Here is a 21,088-nt window from a genome sequence, read left to right on the forward strand (position 1 = left end):
GTGTATTTCATTTAATTCCCTCGGAATAATATTTTACAGTAGCTTAACACTTTGACTCCAATTGCTCCATCTTGTACTATTATTTCATTTTTTGTACAATTTTTAAACAGGGTTGCCAGACGGTCATTTTTTTCCGGACAAATTCCGTGATTTAGTTTTTCTCAGTTGCGTTGGCCGGCTAAAATTTATGATAGGGGTGCTTCCTGATTAAATTTTTAAATAATGCAAAAAGAAAATAAATGGAATTTTTATGGCGGAACCTACAAATAAACTAGAATATTATGAGCTATCGGCCTTTTTTATTCTCGGATTTGGCCGATTTTAGGCAACCTGAATTATGTACCATTACGTCCTGGAGAAATACATTTCGTGGTACGCATATGTACCACTTCGTAGTCAACGTGTTAAACCTTTTTTACGTTGATCAGTTTCGAATTATAGTTAACAATAGAATTGAAACCGGTATTACTTATGATCAATTCCGTCACTCCATTGAGTGACGACTTACTACTGTAAATACCACAAACTGACGACGTAATGTTGACGTACTAGTACTTTATTCTCACTGACGGCTGGCTTTTATTTTCCTTTTCACTCGCTATTGACGTATTATTGTGGATATTTACTGCCAGCTGGCGTTTTATTTTCTTTTTTACTCGCTGTTGACCTAATATTTTATATTCACTGGCAGCTGATTTATTCCGCTTCATATATTGCTATCAATTTATTCTTTCGTGCAAGGGTTGGCGGTGTTTTGTTTTCATTTTTTAACGCCTGCTGCAGTGCGCTTTTTATATTTAGGGAGAGTAGATGTATAATTTTCGTATTCACGCGCTGCTGATGTTGATGTAGCATTTTCTTTTTTATTCGCGGCTATAGTTGATTTTATTCCCTACACACTATTGGCTAGGATATTCACGTTATGCTGCTACATCATCATTTAATTAGCGTGTTGCTGGCGTACCATTATCATGTTCACGCGCTGCTGAAGTAAAATTATTTTTATCGGCTGCCCGAGTAATATTCATGACTACGTAGATGAAGTATCCACCGTCTTTCGAATGACTGAAGTACAAGCAAGTGTATAACGGGTGATCAAATGTTTAATCACCTTTTCACTTTGTACTTTAGCTGTTCTTCACACGCATGAGAGAAAAATTGTTCACCTTACCACTTGTGACGCGAATCCAACTTTTTTTCTCACGCATAACAGAAATGTATCTTACTTTGTCACTAGTGGCACCAAAATTACTTATATTGTCAGGTTTGACCTAAGCATTAAGCAGCACAATAGCAGGAATAATAGTTTCACTACAATCATGCATTTGTTTCCAATTTATCCTTTATAGTCAGGAAGACAACTTCCAAACGATTATGTTTATAACTAAAAATGTGCATCATTTTCAGGTGTGCAACATAGAGATAAACGCACTAGAATGTTGAAGCTTTATGGTTTGGTTGAGAAGAAGTTCGCTGGCTTGGTGGATGTAGAAATTATGTTAATATTTTATATCATTGTTAACAAAATTGCACAATTTATTCATATATGATCACTTCGTTCTTTCGGTATCGTATTAAATTAGGACAACTGAATTTTGCTGCTGAATGAAGTGTAAACTGCTTCACTTCCAAAATTATTGGCATTAATTTTTGGTGCTTTATGAATAAGGACTGGGACGCTGAGAACTATTTCTGCTGAAAAATAAGCATTCAATCTTTTCTCCTTTGGTAGTAGGAAACCTGAATATTTCGCACTCGATCGCTTATATCTGAGTAGTGAGCCCATATGTACTTTATAGCTCTCTCATAGTAGTAAAACGCCGGCACATTCTTAAACAAGTCGTTTTTACAAGTCGTTTACATTCGAGTTGTTAAGACCCTATATAAAATTCACTAAATCGATTGTTTTTTTGTGGTAAAGAGCAACAATAATTTGCACGCCATCGTTTGCCCTGTGTAATGAAGAGCCTAAATATCATTTAATAAATCGTTCATCGCGGTGACATAAAAAACCGTAATAATCTGCACTCGATTTTTTTGTCTCTTGGCAGGAAAAGGCCGAAATAATAATTTTCCAAATTGTTTACCTCTATGTAATAATGGGCTCAGCTATTCCGGATTCAAGTGCACAGCTTGTGAATAATGTCAGGGTTAAATTAATCGTACGTTAGGGTAGCGTTCATGCGAAGCCCGCTCGATATGCAGACAAAGTATGGATAGAAACCAAACAGAGCTCGCTCGATGTTGAGACAAATTATGAAAGAAAACCAAACAGAGCGCGCTCGATGCGGAGATAAAGTACGAATAAAAACCAAACAGAGCTCGCTCTATGTAGAGGTAAAGTGTTAATGACAGCTTTTCAAAATCGCTCCGTGTAGACGCTAAGTATTAATAGAAGCTTTACATAACTGTAAATTATAAGTGGAATCTTGACAAAGCGAGGACGATGTAGAGGTAAAAGATAAATTGAAGCTACAGAGAGCGCGTTCAATGTTGAGGAACTTTTGGAAAGCTCGCTCGATGTAGAGGAAGCTATACTAGCTCGCTCGATATGGAGCAAGTTTAAAGGAGCTACGTGATGTTGAACAAACTTTACAGAGCTCGCTCAATGTTGAATAATTTTTACAAAGCTCGTCCGATGTTGAGTAATCTTTACATAACTCGCCTAATGTTGAATAAGATTTACATCGCTTGCCTAATGTTGAATGATCTTTACATAGCTCGCAAAACGATGAATAATCTTTACATATAGCTCGCCTAATATTTATATTTATTATTTACAGAGATCGCTAAATGTTGAATAAAGTGTACATATCTCGCCAAATGTTGAATAATCTTTACAGAGCTCGCCCAATGTTGAATAAGCTTGACAGAACTCGTTTTATATCAAGGAAGCTTTAAAAAGCTCGCTCGACGTTGAGATAGAGCACGTTTGTGAGCTGTTCAGGGCTCAGTGTGTCTTCATACAACTCGTCCAAGTGTGCCAACGCATTATTGCGTCTTTGTCCGGCGTTCTAAAGTGCAAACTTTTGTAATATTCTTGCGAATATGGATCAATATTCTGGTCCATTTGGATGCTAGGGGCTCAAGCTTCTTCAAAGGAGAATTTATCGCTGAGCTAACACACTATGAGGAGCTTTCAGGTCCCGCCAGACGATAATATCAAGCGTCGAACGTCTAGATTTATTACTTTCTGGACCCGAGTTTGGTAAGGCCAATTTAAATATAAAATTAAGTAAGGTAAGGCCAATGTAAATATGTTTGGTATGGCCAAGGTTTGGCCATATGTTCGGGCTATATATTTGGTAAGACCAATGTTTGGCCATTTGTTTGGGCCATATGTTTGGTAAGGCCAATATAAATATGAAATTAAGTAGGGTAAGGCCAATATAAATATGAAATTAAGTAAGGTAAGGCCAATATAAATGTTTCTTAAAGCCAAAGTTTGGCCAGTTGTTTGGGCCATATGTTTGGTAAGACCAATGTTTGGCAAGGCCATACGGAATTTGATAAGGCCAATTTAAATATAAAATGGAATTTCAAGGTGCAGGAAATTGAGATTATAATTACGTAGTAACTTCGAATGCAGAAGTTGGGGTTAATTGTTGTGAGACTGATTAAATTTTAGCTTCTGAGATAATTAAGATTTAATTGCAGAAATGTTGGTTGGCAAGGAAAATGATTAGAATAAATGCGGAAGTTGATTTTAAGCTTGCCGTTTAGTTTATGAATGGGAATTTAGTGTGAATTATATCGTTGCTTTGATGTGTACAAGATATCAAATCAAGTTTTGCATCGAAAATTAAGGATTGTAGTGAATAAATTATTGAAATGAATGAACAGGAAATGATGTTTCCAGAAAATATTCAGATTAATTATTAAAATAATGTCTATCACCTTAGTCGCAATTAACTGAAAAATGATTGTAATTAATGGTAATCTGTTTTATGGTATCCAAGAAGCAAATGAAAATATTCAAAGTAATTCTTCCTGATTTTGAAAATAATTTTCGAAAGGTGATGATTACTAAATCCAATTGTGTTTTATCTACCTGTTTTTCTTCGTCCGGATCACAAAGCAAATACAGTAGGCACCCCTCATTTGTTATTCCATCAACAGGGCCGTAAAAACAAGAGATTGTTTTCGTGTTCTCGGCAAGTTTTCAGTTCATGAAATCTACGTCAACCTAAATAAAAGGTTATTCGAGGTGACGTAGATTTCCCGAACTTTTACTGGGACTTTTTAGTGTAAACTTTACCATGAGGGTTGTTTGTGAAGTTGACTGGGTTATAGTTTGTGCATTAGGTTCAATTTGATAAATATGCAATATCGTATTACTTGGAAAATAAGAAACGTGCATATCTGAATATTAATTGCGGTCGGATTTAAAATTGTTAAAATTTTTCGAGTAATGAATCGTATTTAAATCTAATATCGTTCCTCATTCTTCTTGTTTCTTCTTTTCTACATTTTCGTTAAACCTAAACACGCAATGAATCAAACAGATGTGTAGAAACTTTTAGGAAACGAGAATTCAGGTGCATTAAAATTTTCTATCTTCTACTGCATTTACCTTTCATCGCTTTAATAGTATGTATTGAATGACACAGTCGAGATGCCTGCACGATTTTACTCGATTTATCATAAACTCTTCATTGCTAATGGCTGAAATAATGGATTTTCAATACGTACATCCAACACCTTCATTTGTGTACACCAACACTAGCGTTAAAAATTTTCTTTGAACAGTCACCCTCTGCATTCATATGCACCTGCACTTGCATGAAACCTAATAAAATTTCCAAATAAAAATGTTTTCCCATTTTTCAAGACTGTCAAGATGTTTTGGAACGAATTCCCTCATGTTTCGAGTTCACATTTAACCCTCTAAGCTCAAGGTGTCAACAGTTTTTTTTACTTTTTAACTTTTTGAAGTTAAAATATCCATGTGCTTATTAAAACAATAATGTACAAATATGGTATAGGATTGTTATGTGAACAGAGAAAAGCATTATGTTTTACCGGAATCTAACTATGGCCTTAAATCCTTACGAACCTTAACTTACGCATAAACTAGATGATTAAATTAAATACATTTTGTACATTTTATTATTTTAAAAGCATTTCCAACGTGAAAGTGACGTTTTTTCAGGAATTAGAGTGAGTCATGGCATGTACGTGGCACAGATAATTCAAGGATAAGTGTGACTCATGGCATGTACGTGGCACATATAATTCAAGGATAAGTGTGACTCATGGCATGCACGTGGCACATATAATTCAAGGATAAGTGTGACACATGGCATGTACGTGACACATATAATTCAAGGATAAGTGTGACACATGGCATGCACGTGGCACATATAATTCAAGGATAAGTGTGACTCGTGGCAGGTACGTGGCACATATAATTCAAGGATAAGTGTGACTCATGGCGTGTACGTGGCACATAATTCAAGGATAAGTGTGACTCATGGCATGTATACGTGGCACATATAATTCAAGGATAAGTGTAAGTGTACGTGACACATATAATTCAAGGATAAGTGTAAGTGTACGTGACACATACAATTCAGGGATAAGTGTAAATGTAAGTGGCACATATAATTCAAGGATAAGTGTGACTCATGGCATGTAAATGACACATATAATTCAAGGATAAGTGTGAGTCGTGACACGGAGCCTTGAGTGCGATGAATTGTGCCCGAGGTATCGACTGAATTGTATATTGTATGAAGGCTGCAGATCATTACGCTTTGTTCATGACTTTGCTGCTGTTTTTATTTATTCAGACACGACCTAAACAAGGTCTAGGACTGCGGAATTACTGCCACGTGGAAGAAATGTAATTAATTTTAGGATAATTTTTATGCTCTATGAGAATTACGTAGAATGTGAAGAAATGCGTTGAGAAAAATGGGAATAATTTTTCCGAATAGCGATGCGCCTTCTTTCGCTAAATGGGTCATTCCGATCCGGTTTGGCCCGGAAAAATGGCTTATCTTATCAGCTTTACGACCGCTTTATCTTGTATTGCTAGTAAATAATTTTACATTATTTGTACAATGTGACCCATTTATTTTTCTTGCTGTTGGTTGACTTATAGGTATGGGTAGATGGAAGAAAGAAAAACCGTCTGTTCTCATTGGCTGAGCCCCGGCCAATCATACATAAGATGTATAACTTTATCCCTTGTAATTCTGTTTTAAAATTTATATTATTTACTGATAGCTCACAATGATATTAGCCACAGCTCAAAGATTAACCATTGTTTGAAATTTGTTGAACCAAAAAGATACTCATATTTTGCTAAATAAAACTAGTGGTGGCGAAACTTGGGGTTCTAAATTGAAAAATATTGCAGAACTTGGCGATAAAAGTTGCTCGACATTTCTGAGGCGACCTATGCTGCTAATGAAAAGATTTTGTTTGAACTTCAAACTATTTCGTTAATGAACGAAAAATGTGTATATAACCTGTCAAGATTAGCTATGCCATCAAAAACAATGTACAGAACTTAGGAGGTGAGTCACCTATATATGGTTTCATTCGTAGCATAAATTCTTCATTTTAACCAATATAAAACTGTCAAATGAGACTGAATCAAATCAATTTCATTCGTGGCGGAATTTGCCCTTCATAAAATAGTAATTACCTGATAATTAACATTATAAACAGTAAAAAAGTACATCCTGGTAACTCAGTCTATAATAATCGGTTATTAAAATGTCGGAAGCCATATCCCAGTGAAAATTTACAGACGCGGCAGCTTCTGATTTGGATTACCAGAAGCTGGGGCGACTCTAAATTTTGTTACCAGAAGCTGGGTCGACTCTAAATTTTGTTTGTGATGTATGTAGAAGACTGGCAGGCTCCAGCCTGGCCCTGCCGCTGCATTACACGCAGGGGGATCGTAAAAAAATGCATCTAAGATTAAGTCCTGTATTGGCTTGGGGTTAGGGACTTGTGGTAAGGAACTTTTCGTATGGGACCTGTGCTAAGGGACTTGTGGTAAAGGACTTGTGGTGAGGGACTTATTGAGGACTTGGGTGCGGTCAATATTATCATGTGCGATGTGGTTGCATTCGTGGCACCCATCGAACATGTTCGATGGGTGCCGCATGTGTGGCGCAAATCAAACATGTTTATCTGTGACGACCTCCACTATGTTCAGCAATATCACCGTCAAACGATGTTCATTAGTGTTCAGTATTCAGTGTTCATCAAAGTTCAGTGTTCATCAGTGTTCAGTGTTCATCAGTGTTCAGTGTTCAGAGTTCACCAGGGTTCAGTGTTCATCAGAGTTCAGTGTTCAGTGCTTAGAGTTCTTAAGTGTTCAGTGTTCAGTGTTCAGTATTCAGTGTTCATCAAAGTTCAGTGTTCAGTATTCATCAGTGTTCAGTGTTCATCAGCACGCAGCAGGATCGATGGCGAAATAAATAATGGCCTCAGCCAGCAGCGTTGCTGTGCAGACGCTCCTTTATTGTGTGGTGAACTGGCGAGGTGTGAAGGTGTGTAATTTTTAGTGAACTGTGTGATGTGTGGTGTGTAATTTTTAGTGAGCTGTGTGATGTGTGATGAGCTGTGTGATATTTGGTGAGCTGCATGGGATTGTACGGAAACCTTACCTACTGAGCCCAAGCGTGATACGAAGATTAAAGGATTGAATTATAGATTCAGCTAAAATTTCGCGCTGGAGGTAAAAATTGTACGAAAATTGTACCAGGACGAAAATTTAGGCGAATAAGCTTGTCCATTATATCGTGATAATAATAGTGATGTCAGTATTCATCAGACCAAATATTGACTGTCGCCGATTCATGACATCGTAAAATTCTCGCATCTTGCTGAGCTTCGAACCCGAAACTCACTGCCTCAATCATGTTCTGCTTAACCGCAGGTCGCCTCTTCGATTTTGACCAGAACTGTCACAGGAAGCTGGGATCGAACCCACAACTCCCCGCTGTAATCCTTGTTCTGCATTGGAGTGATGATTAATACCGAATGTAAGTTTTACGACTGCATAACTTCAGTGATAGACAACGACTAGGATGAATCTGGCATGCGTTTTCACACAAAGTAGGCGGTACCGATGAATATCCTTTTTACATAACATAAAATAGCGATGTCGATGCTGAAGAGTAGGCCTGATGTGGCCTGTCGCTGATTCTTGTACTTTTCGTGCCATGTTCACAGAAGATCCAAAAGCATATCCTTTCACCGGATTTTTTTAAGAATGACGAAAGTTTGAAGTAGCTTCTAGACTTCCACCGGGTTCGTTATGGTGCTAGGCATTTCAAATTTGAACATATATTTCTCCATAGCTTTATCTATAGCCTTTTCTTGAACGCATTTATAATCGGAGCGTCATAAATGCTGTCAGGGAGGCTGTTTTCCCCTTGTGCTCACTCTTCTGAATCCCTCTCTCTTTTTGCTCGCATTTTTGTTAGAATTGGTTTCCGTTTGAAGTGGGCGCAGTGGCAGTCAAGCGCCCTTTCAGAGTAGGATTGCTCAGAGTAGGATTGCCGGCAGGAGCTAAGGCTACTGAGGCTTTATCCTGCGCACTGAATAATGGGGCGATATGTTGTCCTGTACACGTGAGAACTGGCGACCTGATAAGCGCCGAACTTTGACAACGGAGATTGTTGAGTGTGATTGTGTTGAATTTTCGTGTGTTGAATGTGAGTGTTACGTGTGTGCGTATGTTTATTTTACGTGTATTGAGTGCGTGTTTGCGTGTCGTAAGTGTGCGTGTCGTGAGTGTGCGTGTCGTGAGTGTGCGTGTCGTGAGTGTGCGTGTCGTGAGTGTGAGTGTCGTGAGTGTGCGTGTCGTGAGTGTGCGTGTCGTGAGTGTGCGTGTCGTGAGTGTGCGTGTCGTGAGTGTGCGTGTCGTAAGTGAACAATTGACCTAATCAATGCAAGTTGCAAGTCTTTGTTAATGATTAACGAGACCTTGCACCTTCTCCCAGGCTATCATAGATTCTCATGCTCATATCATTGCCATATAACTTAAAAATGATAATTATCAGAGCAATCAATTCTGAATATTTTTAAATAATGATTTGGCAACGTCGAAATTCATTTAAATTAAGTGTTCAGCTATTGGTAGCTTGTCTTTACTGTCGTGTGACTGAAGGACAACTGAACATCGGTAAGTTGACATTATTAATAAATAATTATTAATTGTATTCTATATCTTCAGGAAACATTTAAAAATGTTTACCTAATCCATTTATGAAACTGATGTAACGTATGGCTTGATTTTGTTAGAGAATACTCATCCTATCGAGACTATTTTATATATCAGAAAATTTGAATTTGAAACTTACATTTTTCTTAAAATTTAGGAATTATATCTACAATGCTATGCTGCAATAATTTCCATAACCAATAATCCTAAGAAGCACATTTTCAACTGTTATGAGAAAGTTTCTTCCCGGTGCTCATTTAACCTATAACAAAAAATTTTAACGTAGTAACCTCCACAGTCTACATGCGATAGTTTTATATGTCGCAATTCTTTACCTTAGATTTATTTAAATTTGCTGACAGTAGCACTGATGAATATAGCGGTTCAATGTTATTCAATATTTCTTACATACTGCTAGTTTTTTTTTCCTTTCAAACTCTTTACAATATAATTAATTATTAAATACTTTCATTTTAACGAACCACTTTTACGTAAATAGATATTGCATGATACCCAGTGGCTCGTACGGTTTTCACCGCACAATATCACTAAAGATTTGATACAAAGAGGGTTGGTTTTGTTCGATATGAAACTCTTTACACTGCAGTTGATTATGCGCGAAGTGCTTTGTGTTTTATGTCCATTACACGCAGTGTCTCCGATAGTTCTGAACGCTCATTATCATTGAGTATCATTTAAATGGTGCTACTTTTTTGCGCTTCACGCTAAAGTTGATTATTGTTACAACGTATTGGTTATGTTTGATCTGAAACTCTCTACACTTAAGTTGATTATTTTCGATTAAAAGAATATTTCGTTATATGCATTTTCAACAACGGTTCTATATACTCATTATCACAGAAGGTCTGTTACATTGCATGGTTCTCGGTTCCTTGAATCTCCTTCGGAAGCGAACCGTTTTAATTATTCACAGGAACGTCAGGTATGCTCGCTTCAGCTATTCAGAGTCCGTCAGTCTGAACGCTCGTTACTGAACGTCTGAAGTGAACATGAATTGCTGCCTCAAACTCTGCACACAAGAGAGGCGAATGTTCGTTCTAGCCCATGTTCTCATTTTAACGGGCGTTATTAAGCACGGTTTATTGTCAACTGTTATTGGATGTTTCCATTTGTTTAAAATAAGTAATTTGCAGCTCATATTAACGGGCTTTATTAATTAAGCAAGGTTTATTGCTAACTGTTATTGGTTGTTTATATTTATTTGAGATAATGAATTTGTAGTTGAGTGATTTGTAGTGATTTGAGTATTTATTAGTGATTCAGAATAAATAAAAATACTACTCAAGTAAGCAGTCAATAATTATATCTAGCTTTAATGACATGTTTTTTGAATGCCTGCCAATCATTAATTGAACGTTAATTAATAATTATTCGAATGGTATTCAAGTGTTTAGTGAAATTTTTTTTTGAAATCGTATTACATTAATTAAATGTTCATCAAATTTGCATTTAATTGTATTCTTACCTCTATTAAATAGTAAATAAATTGAAACAGTCCTGATAATTCTAATTATATATACTGATAATTTTTTCCAAGTCTTACCTCTACTAAATAAATAATTTGTAATAGTCATAATAATTATATTTACTGATAATTTTTCCCAGTCTTAGCTCTACTTAATGGTAAATAATTCATAATAGTCATAATAATTATATTTACTGGTAATTTTTTCGCAGTCTTACCTCTACTAAATGATAAATAATATTTAATAGTCACAATAATTATATTTACTGATAATTTTTTCCAAGTCTAACCTCTTCTAAATGATAAATCATTTTTAATAGTCATAATAATTATATTTTTCTGGAAATTTTTTTCGCAATCTAACCTCTACTAAATGATAAATAATTTTTAATAGTCATAATAATTATATTTACTGATAATTTTTTCCCAGTTTTAGCTCTACTTAATGATAAATAATTTATAATTGTCATAATAAATATAATTATATTTACTAATAATTTTTTCGCTGTCTTACCTATACTAAATGATGAATAATTGTTAATAGTCGTAATAATTTAAATTGTATTCATATGATCATTTAATTGTATCCTTACACTACTAAATGATAAATGATTTTTAATAATCATAATAATTACAATTATATTTACTGATAATTTTTCCCAGTCATGCCTCTATTAAATGGTAAATAATTTTTAATAGTCAATAATTATATTTACTGATAATTTTTTCGCAGTCTTACCTCTACTAAATGATAAATAATTTTTATTAGTCATAATAATTATATCTACTGATAATTTTTTCCCAGTCTTACCTCTACTAAATGATGAATAATTTTTAATAGTCATAATAATTATATTCACTGATAATTTTTTCGCAGTGTTACCTCTACCAAACGATAAATAATTTATAATAGTCACAATAAATATAATTATATGTACTGATAATTTTTCACAGTAAGCATCGCGGACGAGAGCCTCCAACAAGCAGGAGCATGGCTGGCCGCCGGTGTGGCCGCGGCAGAGGCGGCCACCTCTACCAAGATCGCCCTCGATGTCCTTAAAATATCCATTGAGGACGAAACCTCGGCTGAGAACCAGCGTCAGTTAAGAACATTATGATTTAACGTATACTGTAATATTATTATTATTTGCACATATTATTATCAAATATGTGAATTATTTACATATTATTTTTTCTTAATACTACAACTACAATTTTTATCATTACTATTTTAAATACTATTATTATTATAATTCACACAATATTATTATTACAATTTCGTAAATCATACGAAATATTATGTTAAGAAATGCATTTTTAACATAATTCGTACGAATATAATTCGATTCCTAGGTTTATACACGTATTACTATTATTATTCACACAAGATTATTGTTATTATTTCGGAAACGGAAATTATACTAAAAATTATGTGAATGAATATATTATTTTGAGCATATAAACTACGAAATTTATTCACATACACAAAACCGGGGTCAATTGCAATGTACAGTCAGAGAAATGAGAAGTCTCTGTCCAAATTGTGATCTAATTTTTGTCCTTATGCGAGCTATTCTCACCCAGTTTCGTTCGAAAAAAGAGCTAATTTGTGCTATGTTCAAAAAGTGGGTCAGTATTTGGACCGTATTACCAATCATTTCTATGATTGCTTTTTTTATATAGTTTGCAGCGCGCTGTTCATTTTTTATTGCACATTTCCATAGTTTGCAGCGAACTATTAATTTTTTTTGCTCTTTTCACATAGTTTGCAGCGCGCTGTTCATTTTTGTATTGCATTTTTTCCTATAGTTTGCAGCGCGCTGTTCATTTTCTAATTGCACTTATCACTTAGTTTGCAGCGCTCTGTTTATTTTTTGATTACATTTTCCCATAGTTTGCAGCGCGCTGTTCATTTTTGTATTGCATTTTTTCCTATAGTTTGCAGCGCGCTGTTCATTTTGTATTGCACTTTTTACATAGTTTGCAGCACGCTGTTAAATTTTTTCTTGCATTTTTCCCATAGTTTGCTGCGCGCTGTTCAATTTTTATTACACTTTCCCATAGTTTGCAGCGCGCAGTAAATTTTTTATTTTACTTTTCCCCTAGTTTGCAGCGCGCTGTTCAATGGGGTGTCGGGGGTGTTGGACGTGACAGCGGGGGGGTGGGAGTACGCTAAGCACGCTGCTGCACGTGTAGGAGCGCCCTACGTGCACGGGCAGGTCGGCATCACGCAGCACGTGCACGCAGTAGACGACCTGCTCCACAACCGGAACGCTACCGACGCTGCGCTCATCTTCACTACTGAGGCCGGTGAGTTGCTGCGACTGTTTGTGTGTTTGTAAATAAAAGAGTTTGGGAGTTAAGGATTTTGGAAAAATCAAGATTACGAATATTCAGGGTTTGAGAAATCGAGATTACGGAAATTAATGATTCGGGAAATTCAGGATTTTGGGAATTCAGGATTTTGGGAATTCTGGATTTTGGAAATTCTGGATTTTGAAAATTCACAATTTTGGAAATTCAGGATTTTGAAATTTAAGGATTTTGGAATTTCAAGATTTTGGAAATTTAGGATTTTGGAAATTCGGGAGTTTGAAAATTCTGGATTTCGAAAATTCAGGATTTTAGAAATTCAGGATTTTAGAAATTCAGGGTTTTGGAATTTTAGGATTTGGGAATTCAGGATTTTAGAAATTCAGGATTTTAAAATTTCAGGATTTTATAAATTCAGGATTTGGAAATTCATGGTTTTAGATATTCAGGATTATGGAAGTTAAGGCATTCGGAAATTCCTTCATTTTTAAATTCGAAATTTCAAAAATCCAGGATTTTGTAAATTCGGGATTTTAGGAATTCGGAGCTTTGGAAATTTAAGGTTTTGGAAATTCCAGATTTTGTAAATTCCTGATTTTTAAAATTCATGGATTTGACAGTACGTGGGTTTGAATGTTAATTGATTTAAAAATCATGGGTTGGACGATAATTGGACTTTAACAAATCATGTGTTTGAAAATCATTACATCTTTATTATTAATTTTAACCTAGACACCTCTTGGTAATCATCCGATGCTACCTTTTACCTACACACTTTTTACATATTTATACCCTATATATTATTCCTCACAACTCTTACTACTAATTATCCCATAACTTCTCTTACCTATCACCCCTATACCCATTGTACCTAATACCCCATACCCATGCTATCTACTGTATTACTCCACACCTGTTACTACCGATTGCTCCACACCTGTTACTACCTATTGCTCCACACCTGTTACTACCTATTGCTTCACACCTGTTACTACCTATTGCTTCACACCTGTTACTACCTATTGCTTCACACCTGTTATTACCTATTGCCCCACACCCATTATCCAACTACACCAATTTGCCATTTCAGAGCTGGACCAAGCCCTATACCACTTTTTGGGCAGTAGTAGCGTACTGGTCATCGGGCTGGTAGTTCTTACCCTAAACCTCTTACTACTAATCACCCTATACCCTTTGCTACCTTTCACCCTCCTCTTACAACCCATTACCCATTGACAGTGTCGTGCGTGTCATCGTGCTGCTGGGGCTACCCAATACCCTACACGGCCTATTATCTATTCCCCTTATAACCTATTACGCCACACCTTCCATTACCTATTAACCCCATTACCGAGCTGGACCAACGCTTCTATCACCTGGTGGGTGGCAGCAGCGTGTGTGTCATCTTAATATTGCCCCACACCCCACACTACCCATTACCCTATTACCCAGTCTTCCTATTACCACCACCCATTACCCATTACAGAGCTGGACCAAGCCCTCTATCACCTGGTGGGGGGCAGCAGCGTGCGCGTCATCGTGCTGGTAGGGCTGGGCAGCAACAGCACCGCAGCCCTGCGCAGGATGCGGCCTGCGCCGGCCTACTACGTCATCTTCGGCAGCGGCAGCGACGCGGCACAGCTCTTTGACCAGGTCAGGGTCTTTGACCAGGTCAGGGTCTTTGACCAGGTCAGGGTCTTTGGCCAGGTCAGGGTCTTTGGCCAGGTCAGGGTCTTTGGCCAGGTCAGGGTCTTTGGCCAGGTCAGGGTCTTTGACCAGGTCAGGGTCTTTGGCCAGGTCAGGGTCTTTGGCCAGGTCAGGGTCTTTGGCTAGGTCAGGGTCTTTGACCAGGCCTTTGATCAGGTCTTTGATAAGGTCTTTGATCAGGTCTTTGACCAGGCCTTTGATCAGGTCTTTGATCAGGCCTTTGACCATGTCTTTGATCAGGTCTTTGATCAGGTCTTTGATCAGGTCTTTGATCATGTCTTTGATCAGGTCTTTGATCAGGTCTTTGACCAGGTTTTTGACCAGGTCCGGGTCTCTGACCAGGTCAAGGTCTTTGACCAGGTCTTTGGCCAGGTCAGGGTCTTTGGCCAGGTCAGGGTCTTTGACCAGGTCAGGGTCTTTGACCAGGTCAGGGTCTTTGACCAGGTCAGGGTGTTTGACCAGGTCAGGGTCTTTGACCAGGTCAAGGTCTTTGAGCAGGTCTTTGATCAGGTCTTTGGTCAGGTCTTCGATCAGGTCTTTGATCAGGTTTTTGACCAGGTCAGGTTCTTTGACCATGTCAAGGTCTTTGACCAGGTCAGGGTCTTGACATGGTTAAAGGTCTTTGACCAGGTCTTCAACCAAGTCTTTGACCAGATCAAGTACTCTGACCAGGAAAGGTTTTTGACCAGGGAAGGTCTTTGACTAGGTCTTTGCCCAGATATTTGACCAGGGAAGGTCTTTGACTAGGTCTTTGCCCAGGTCTTTGCCCAGGTATTTGACCAAATCTTTGATCAGGTCTTTGACCAAGTTTTTGACCAGATCATTGACCAAGTCTTTGACCAAGTCTTTGACCAGGTCTTTGACAAAATCTTTGACCAAGTCTTTGACTAGGTATTTGACCAGGTCTTTGGACAGATCTTTGACCAGGTCTTTAGCCAGGTCTTTCACCAGTTCGTTGACCAGGTCTTTGACGAGGTTTTTGACGAGATTTTTGACCAGATCTTTGACCAGGTCTTTGACCAGGTCTTTGACCAGGCCTTTGACCAGGTCAAGGTCTTTGAACAGGTCTTTGACCAAGTCTTCGACCAAGTCTTTGGCCAAGTCTTTGACCAAGTCTTTGGCCAAGTCTTTGACCAAGTCTTTGGCCCAGTCTTTGACCAGGTCTCTTTGACCAGGTCAACAGATATTAGTGTAAGATAATTTACATCATTTCAAGGGGCATGAGTGGTCGTAGTATCAAAACATGTTACTGTAAATAGTTATACCATAAATTTTTATTAATTTACGAACTCGCGATAACAATTATACTAGAACTCGGATTGAACTACTGGACCAGCTAGGTCAAGTGGGTGAATAGGGTATTAGTGGTATTGGGGTACATAAGGATATTACAGGGTTTTACTATGATACTATTGGTTAAAAATAGTTGTACTATCAATTGAATGCATAATGATAATTATAATAAAACTTGGAAGGACTGCTGGACCATGTGGAGGGGACCCACTTACTCAGATAATTACCTTGATAAGTATGATAATTATTTATTCCTGTACAGGCAATTATTCAGATAATTACCTTAATAAGTCTGATAATTATAAATTAACAAATTAATTAATTTATACATTTATTCCTGTACAGGCAATCACTCAGAACTTCGTAACTCGAGACTCCCGCTGGACGGTCGCCATCACAGGAACGGACCCGCAGAACTTTGTGTGAGCTTAATAGTTTAATTACATTATTTCATATTATTCGTTGTTTTAATTTATTAATTTATTCTACTTATTCTTTAATTCTTAACTCTATTTTATTAAATTCTTTAATTTATTCGCGCATAGAACTCTTACGCCAATTTTATTAGGAAATTTATAAAGCATACCGCGTTAGTTGAGAAAATTAATAATATCATAATTATCTCAATAATTAATTAATTAATTAATGTTGTTGACAGCTCTAAAGCGATGCCCAGTGGCACCACAGTCACCATCATGAGTCCTGCTGCGGAGAACTGCTGTGTCGCTCAGAACCTGCCTGCACCATGCGCCTGTACTGCTGTGAACGTGAGTTCTGGTGTAGTTCTTATAGAGTTATATTGGGTGTGTGATGTGACATCACACTCTCACTCTTTTGTGTGTGATGTGACATCACACTCTCACTCTTGTGTGTGTGATGTGACATCACACTCTCACTCTTGTGTTTGTGATGTGACATCACACTCTCACTCTTGTGTGTGTGATGTGACATCACACTCTCACTCATGTGTGTGTGATGTGACATCACACTCTCACTCCTGTGGTGTGATGTGACATCACACAAACTGCTTGTATGTGTGTGATGAGGTAAGCGTGACATCACACTCGCTGCTTGCCTATTCTCTGTGATGGGGCCAGCGTTAGCGCGAGCAAAAAGTTTCAAATCTTAATAATATTAAAAAATATTATTGATATATTATTAAAATATTATTTAAATGAAATATATAATAAAGTATTATTTTTATATTAATTAAATAATAATGAATTCATTAGCTTAGCTCGGCACTTCCCCGTGATAAATAACCGAATAATAAATAATCACAATCTTCTTTAATATGCTTTCATATTAGGCAAATTCTTATTTTTGTTAAATATATTACAAATGCACTATTTCTTGAACGTAGCATCCACAAATAATATAATATAATATAAACTTATTTTTTATTTTTTTTTTATTTTTCAGACCCCGGAACAGCTAATCCGCAACTTGGTCCTGATGATGACCAAGACACTAAAATCCGGAAATTTTTCTACCGTAAAAGGCGAGTGTAGCAGCCTGCCCCAGCAAGGTCCTTCAACGCAGAAGTTTCTCGATGCCTTCAAAACTGTACGTTTAAATATTTTTATACCTCATTAAATCGCGTTAGAGTTTTATACCACTTTAAATCACGTTTGTGTTTTATATCTTGTTGAATTATGTTATTGTTTTCCTCCTTAAATTACATTGGTGTTCTATGCTTCGTTAAATCACGTTAGGGTTTTGTGCCTCGATAAATTACGTTAGTGATTTGTACCTCGTTAAACCACGTTAGTGATTTATACCTCGTTAAACCACGTTAATGTTTTATACCTCGGTAAATTATGTTAGGGTTTTATACTTCGTTAAATCACGTTAGTGTTTCATACCTCGTTAAATCATATCTCGACAAATCCCATTAGTTTTTTATACCTCGTTAAACCGCGTTAGTGTTTTATACCTCGTTAAATTATGTTAGTGTTTTATACCTCGTTAAATCACGTTAGGGTTTTATACCTCGTTAAATTACATTAGTCTTCTATACCTCGTTAAATCGCGTTAGGGTTTTATACCTTGTTAAATTATGTTAGTGTTTTATATCTCGTTAAATTATTTTAGTGTTTTATACCTCGTTAAACCACGTTAGTGCTTTATACCTCGTTGAACCACATTAGTGTTTTATACCTCGTTAAATCACATTAGTGTTTTATACCTCGTTAAACCACGTTAGTGTTTTGTACCTCGTCCAGTCACATTAGTATTTTATACCTTCTTAAATTTAATACGGGTAAAGAGTTTTATATTTCCATGAAATATATTAGTGCTTTATTACTTTATAAATTAATTCAGCATTTTATACCTCCTTCAATCACTTAAGTTTTAGTACCTTGCATTACATTATCTGTTTAGCTAACTTTATGTATACCCAATAAGAGTACTCAATATTATTGAACGAATGGGAATAAAAAAATAAAACGGACCTCCACATGTAAAATTTGCCATCCGCTTTTTCATATAAAAAAAATCGCTTTTAAATTCAAAATAACAGACAATTGAAAGTATACGAAGTGTTGAACATGCGCTGCCTGATGAATGTGTTAACACGAACTGCATTGTTGAACCCTATATTTACATCTAGTGAACTACTTTCAACATCAACAGCGATAATCAACTCATTTAAAAAATAAATAGTGATAATCAACTCCTGTCAAAATCAAGAGTGATAATTAACTCCTTTTAAAATAAACTGTGATTATCAACTCCTTTTAAAATCAACAGCAGCAATCAACTCTTGTTAAAATCAACAGTGATAATCAGCTCCTTTCAAAATCAACAGTGATAATCAGCTCCTTTCATTATCAACAGTGATAATCAGCTCCTTTCTAAATCAACAGTGATAATCAGCTCCTTTCTAAATCAACAGTGATAATCAGCTCCTTTCTAAATCAATAGTGATAATCATCTTTCTTAAAATCACAGGAAAGAATAAACTAATTAACTGTGAATTTTCATCTCAACATGAGGCATCTAATTCTGACTAAGCCTTAAAAGAAAAGCAAAAGCAAAGCTTTGCCCTGGACAAGTTCTCATCGTCACGTCAAAAATTTTAAAATAATTATAATTAATTCCACATTAATTAATATTAAAGCACCTAAATTCCTATTAAACTTTATACATCGTTTTTCTTAAAAATGTTAATTATAAAAGAAAAATCGGAAGAACTAATCAAAATTTGTTTCGTCAATTCGATAGAACGTAATGCGAACATTGTCTCTTAACTTTAAGCCTTTTAATAGAAAATGAATTCTCGTTTGAAATAATTCAAGCTGGGATTGATCTTCAGATTCGAGCATTTAAATGAATACAATTGAAAGAACATTCCGTCCTTCAACTTATTATTAAAATTATTAAAAAGCGTGTTATTTATTCATTTTTGAAATTTTATTCTTTCATTTTCTTTGCGTATTTAAATGGAGAAAATGAAAACACTGCTTCTCCATTTAAATCTCATGCTTGAAAACATTTTGAAAATTAAAATCAAATTACCCGAGCAAGACGTGAGCATTATTTTCATGAATCTGAATGAATACAGTGACAGCATAACGTCTCCATTTTAATCTTTCTGTTTGAAATGTTTTGCGAAAACAAAAAAAAATTCGAACATTTTTTATGTAAAAAAATTGAAAATATTTTATGAAAAATAAATAATTGAAAATACTTTGCGAAAAATGAATTTGAAAACATTTTGTGAAAAAAAATTGAAAATATTTTGTGAAAATAAATTGAAAATATTTTGTGAAAAAAATTTGAAAATATTTTGCGAAAAAAAAAATGTTGAGCAGGAAGTGAGCGGCTGGAAAGGAGCGATATGGACCAACGAGACGCAGGAGTTGAAAGTGGCAAACACCTTCCAATACGACGCTGTCAAAGGCAGCGTCAAAACAAAGATCGGTTCGTGGGCCACGCAAACCGGAATTCAACTCGAACCTCTCTTCGAAAACACGCCCATTAAACGATTTTTCCGCGTCGGAAGTGTAGAGGTTTGGTTCGATCATTAATTTTGGGAAGATAGCAGTTTAAATTCGCGAAAATATTTTAAGTAATTTTACTTGTTATATTTAGTTAAAATCGACCGCGTCGGAAGTGTCTAGGTTCGATTCGATCATTAATTTTGAAAGATACCAGTTTAAATTCATGAAAATTTTTTTAAGTAATCTAAGATATTTTTCTTGTTATATTTGGCAGAAAAATCGGGTAGCTAATTTCATGTTTATGTTTGGCCAAAGTTATATGTTTATTGTAAAAAGGTTTTATTTATCAAATAATGAATGCTAAAATTGCTACGCGTAACTTTTAAAATTAATAAATAGTTTAAGCGCAATATGCCTTATCTGCATGAATTAACTTCCTTCTATTTCGATGACCCATACAATAATATTCACAAAAATTAAACTTTAAATGATTTATATATACTTAAATTGTAATCATTTATATGACGCATGTTCGTGGACAGTCCCGACCCTGGTTCTATAAAGACAGCAGTCCTGATGGCGTGTCCTTTGAAGGATACAAAGGATACTGCGTCGAACTCGCCCTAAGGTACCATTATTTTTCATTTTCTCAGGCATCATTATTTCATTATATCCTTAATTACTCAGTTACCGCTATTTTTTATTTTTTTTTCGGCTACCGTTACTTTTTTTTAATATTTCATGTACCGAAATTTTCTCATTTTTGCAGGTACCATAATTACCTTATTTTATCGCGTACCTTCATTTAATTACTTTCTCTGGTGCAATAATTTTTTTTATTTCTGCATGTACCACCGTTTAATTATTTTTTCAGGTACCATTATTTTATTTTTTCTCACTTCTCATTATTTAAATTGGGTTCTCGAGTGCCATTATTTAATTGTATTCTCTGGTATCACCATATTCGCATTTTCTCAGATACCATTATTATTATTTCATTTCTTTATAACCAAGTCACTCCAGAAATATATTGATAATTTTTGTAATCTCACAGAAATCATATGAAAAAAAATCGAATTTCAATTTTAAGTCTAAAAATCAACATTCCAGAGTGCGGTTCTTAATAACTTAGGCGATCAAGAAATCTTCAGT

At 35.8% G+C, this 21,088-nt stretch overlaps 1 protein-coding gene across 1 annotated transcript in view; it reads left to right on the forward strand.

The window, feature by feature from the left end:
• Positions 1-9,041: 9,041 nt before the first annotated feature.
• Positions 9,042-21,088, forward strand: part of LOC108682546 (ionotropic receptor 25a) — a 28,519-nt gene continuing 16,472 nt past the window's right edge. Inside the window, exons 1-9 of the mRNA XM_018171735.2 lie at positions 9,042-9,151; positions 11,631-11,774; positions 12,783-12,986; positions 14,476-14,642; positions 16,335-16,411; positions 16,648-16,756; positions 17,412-17,555; positions 19,808-20,005; positions 20,479-20,564. Of these exons, the coding sequence (XP_018027224.1) occupies positions 9,058-9,151; positions 11,631-11,774; positions 12,783-12,986; positions 14,476-14,642; positions 16,335-16,411; positions 16,648-16,756; positions 17,412-17,555; positions 19,808-20,005; positions 20,479-20,564 (1,223 nt within the window). The 5' untranslated portion in view covers positions 9,042-9,057. The remainder of the gene's footprint in view (positions 9,152-11,630; positions 11,775-12,782; positions 12,987-14,475; positions 14,643-16,334; positions 16,412-16,647; positions 16,757-17,411; positions 17,556-19,807; positions 20,006-20,478; positions 20,565-21,088) is intronic.

The sequence above is a fragment of the Hyalella azteca genome, unplaced genomic scaffold (genome assembly GCF_000764305.2).
Source record: "Hyalella azteca isolate HAZT.00-mixed unplaced genomic scaffold, Hazt_2.0.2 contig4115, whole genome shotgun sequence".
NCBI lineage: Eukaryota > Metazoa > Arthropoda > Malacostraca > Amphipoda > Hyalellidae > Hyalella > Hyalella azteca.